Source organism: Oryzias latipes, chromosome 21 (genome assembly GCF_002234675.1).
Source record: "Oryzias latipes chromosome 21, ASM223467v1".
Lineage (NCBI taxonomy): Eukaryota > Metazoa > Chordata > Actinopteri > Beloniformes > Adrianichthyidae > Oryzias > Oryzias latipes.
In genome coordinates this window covers 2,248,976-2,250,944 of record NC_019879.2, presented here as the reverse complement: position 1 = coordinate 2,250,944, position 1,969 = coordinate 2,248,976, and the positions used below count along the sequence as shown (strand labels likewise).

Sequence of the window (1,969 nt, the reverse complement as noted above, 5' to 3'; positions counted from 1 at the left end):
GAAAAGAAAAAACACCCAAAAATGGCACATTTAAATGGAAAATGACTGCAAAGCACAAATTACTGATTAAATATAATAATTGAATTTATTTTTTCTCTTTTCTTCCCATAATGACAGGTGAGGGACAGCCTCACCTGCCTCTCCTGACTGCACGTCACTGAGGGACACGTTGGTTGCTTGAGATGCATTATGAGATATGTGTGATGTGTTTATTATTTTTAAAGTTTATGCTTTTTTTTAAATAACTATCATCATTTTTTGTTACTTTGTAAATGTTATCTTCTTGTCTCATAATGTTTTCCAGTCTCAACATTACAGTAAAAGGTCATTGTTAAAAATGTGCTTATCATCTCTAAAATCTTAGGGGAAGGGCAGCTAAAAATAATTAAAAATAATCTCAGTGGTTGGTGTCCTTTAATATCACATGTACTAAACATTCCCATTTAACCAAACTGTAGAGAGGGAAAATCTGGATTTACTAAAGTCATACCTAGTTAAATTATTCGCCTGATACAGAGTTTTTTCAATAAGCAGCAGACCAGAAACCATTCTACTCAGATCTATTTTCTTACAAAAAAATTCAAGTCTGATACAATACATTTTGAAAATAAAATGTATTAAAACAATTCAAACTAAAGTCTATAAAACTGATTCCCTGTTAAACCTCCAGTGTTTCTAATTGTCACTTGTGACTTTTCACCTGCCCCTGATGAGCATTTTGACATGTTTGGAAATTTCTTTCATTTTCAGTCCATATATGATTGGGTTGAATAAGGGCTGATATATTATAATCTGCAATATCACTGTTAAGTGCAAAGTTTTTGGATATTCAGACCAAAAAAAACCTATAATGATTTCAAAAGAACCCAGGCAAGAGAAGTTTACTAAAACTAACATATGAGGTAAACAGGTCTGTGCAGCTTTACTTCTAACTTCTTTAGAACTTCGATATGATATTTTTAGTATCCTTATGTATGTAAATAGTATGAAAAGTGAAGGCAAGACTGTAATATTAAAAAGTATAATCATGTCTAAAACAGCAAGTTCTTCTAATTTTATACATAGAAGTTTTTGAAGAGCACTGTCACAGAAAATTCCTTCCAGACTGAAGCTACAGGGCCTTTGATTAATGATAACCTTTCCTGAAATTGCCACTGTAAGTTGAAAAAGTGGCCAAAGCCAAGACAGCATCAACATAACAGTTACCCTTCTTTTGCTCATGAGAGATTGATATTGTAGAGGCTTACAGATAGACACATACCGGTCAAAGGACATGGCTGTCAACAGCAGAAATTCTGACGCCCCCAAAGAGTAATACACACCATGCTGAAAAAAACATGCATAATAAGTTATGATCTGCCTCTTCGATAAAATGTCAACCAGAAGCTTTGGGTAGACAGCCATGCTAAACATAACAGAGTTTGTTAGCAAAGCTGCAATAAAAATGTACATGGGCTCATGAAGGCTCTTCTGAACAACAATAATGAAAATAATAGTACAGTTACAGAGAAGTATTAGGATAAATACAGTAAACACAATCAAAAAGTACAAATACCTGTACTTTTCTATTTCTATGAATCCATCCAGAGTTATTAGTGATACATTGAATTCAAGCTCCATCAGGCTCTTTCCAGGTTATTTAATAAAAACAAACCAGTTCTATACAATATGTAACAAAGAAAATATTGTTGTTTTTGCGACACCTCACCAATCTAGGACTGGACACAAGAAGAGGTCTTCTCTGTAATGCAGAGTGAAGGGTTCGGGTTTATCTAGAACACATTTATCCTCTATGGAGCCCATTAGTGCTCTTGTGAATCCATGAGAATTAGGTGGTAAACACACAAACACACACAGAACACTGAACAAATCCAGTTGAACTCAATTTTATTTGGCAGACAAGAAAATTTAATTAAAAATAGTTCTTGGTGAAAATGTATAGGATCAATTAGTTTATCCCTACTTTTTT

The 1,969-nt window shown here is 33.5% G+C and overlaps 1 protein-coding gene across 1 annotated transcript; it reads right to left on the bottom strand.

Annotated features, from left to right (window-relative positions):
- Positions 1 to 696: 696 nt before the first annotated feature.
- Positions 697 to 1,714, bottom strand: LOC101167405 (olfactory receptor 6K3). Its single transcript, XM_004081405.2, has one exon. The coding sequence runs from the start codon at positions 1,618 to 1,620 to the stop codon at positions 697 to 699; it is 924 nt and encodes a 307-aa protein (XP_004081453.1). The 5' UTR covers positions 1,621 to 1,714.
- Positions 1,715 to 1,969: the final 255 nt, after the last annotated feature.

What these genes read in the sequence shown, in the direction of transcription:
- LOC101167405 (XM_004081405.2), bottom strand. Translation starts at nt 1,620, where the DNA reads ATGGAGCTTGAATTCAATGTATCACTAATAACTCTGGATGGATTCATA.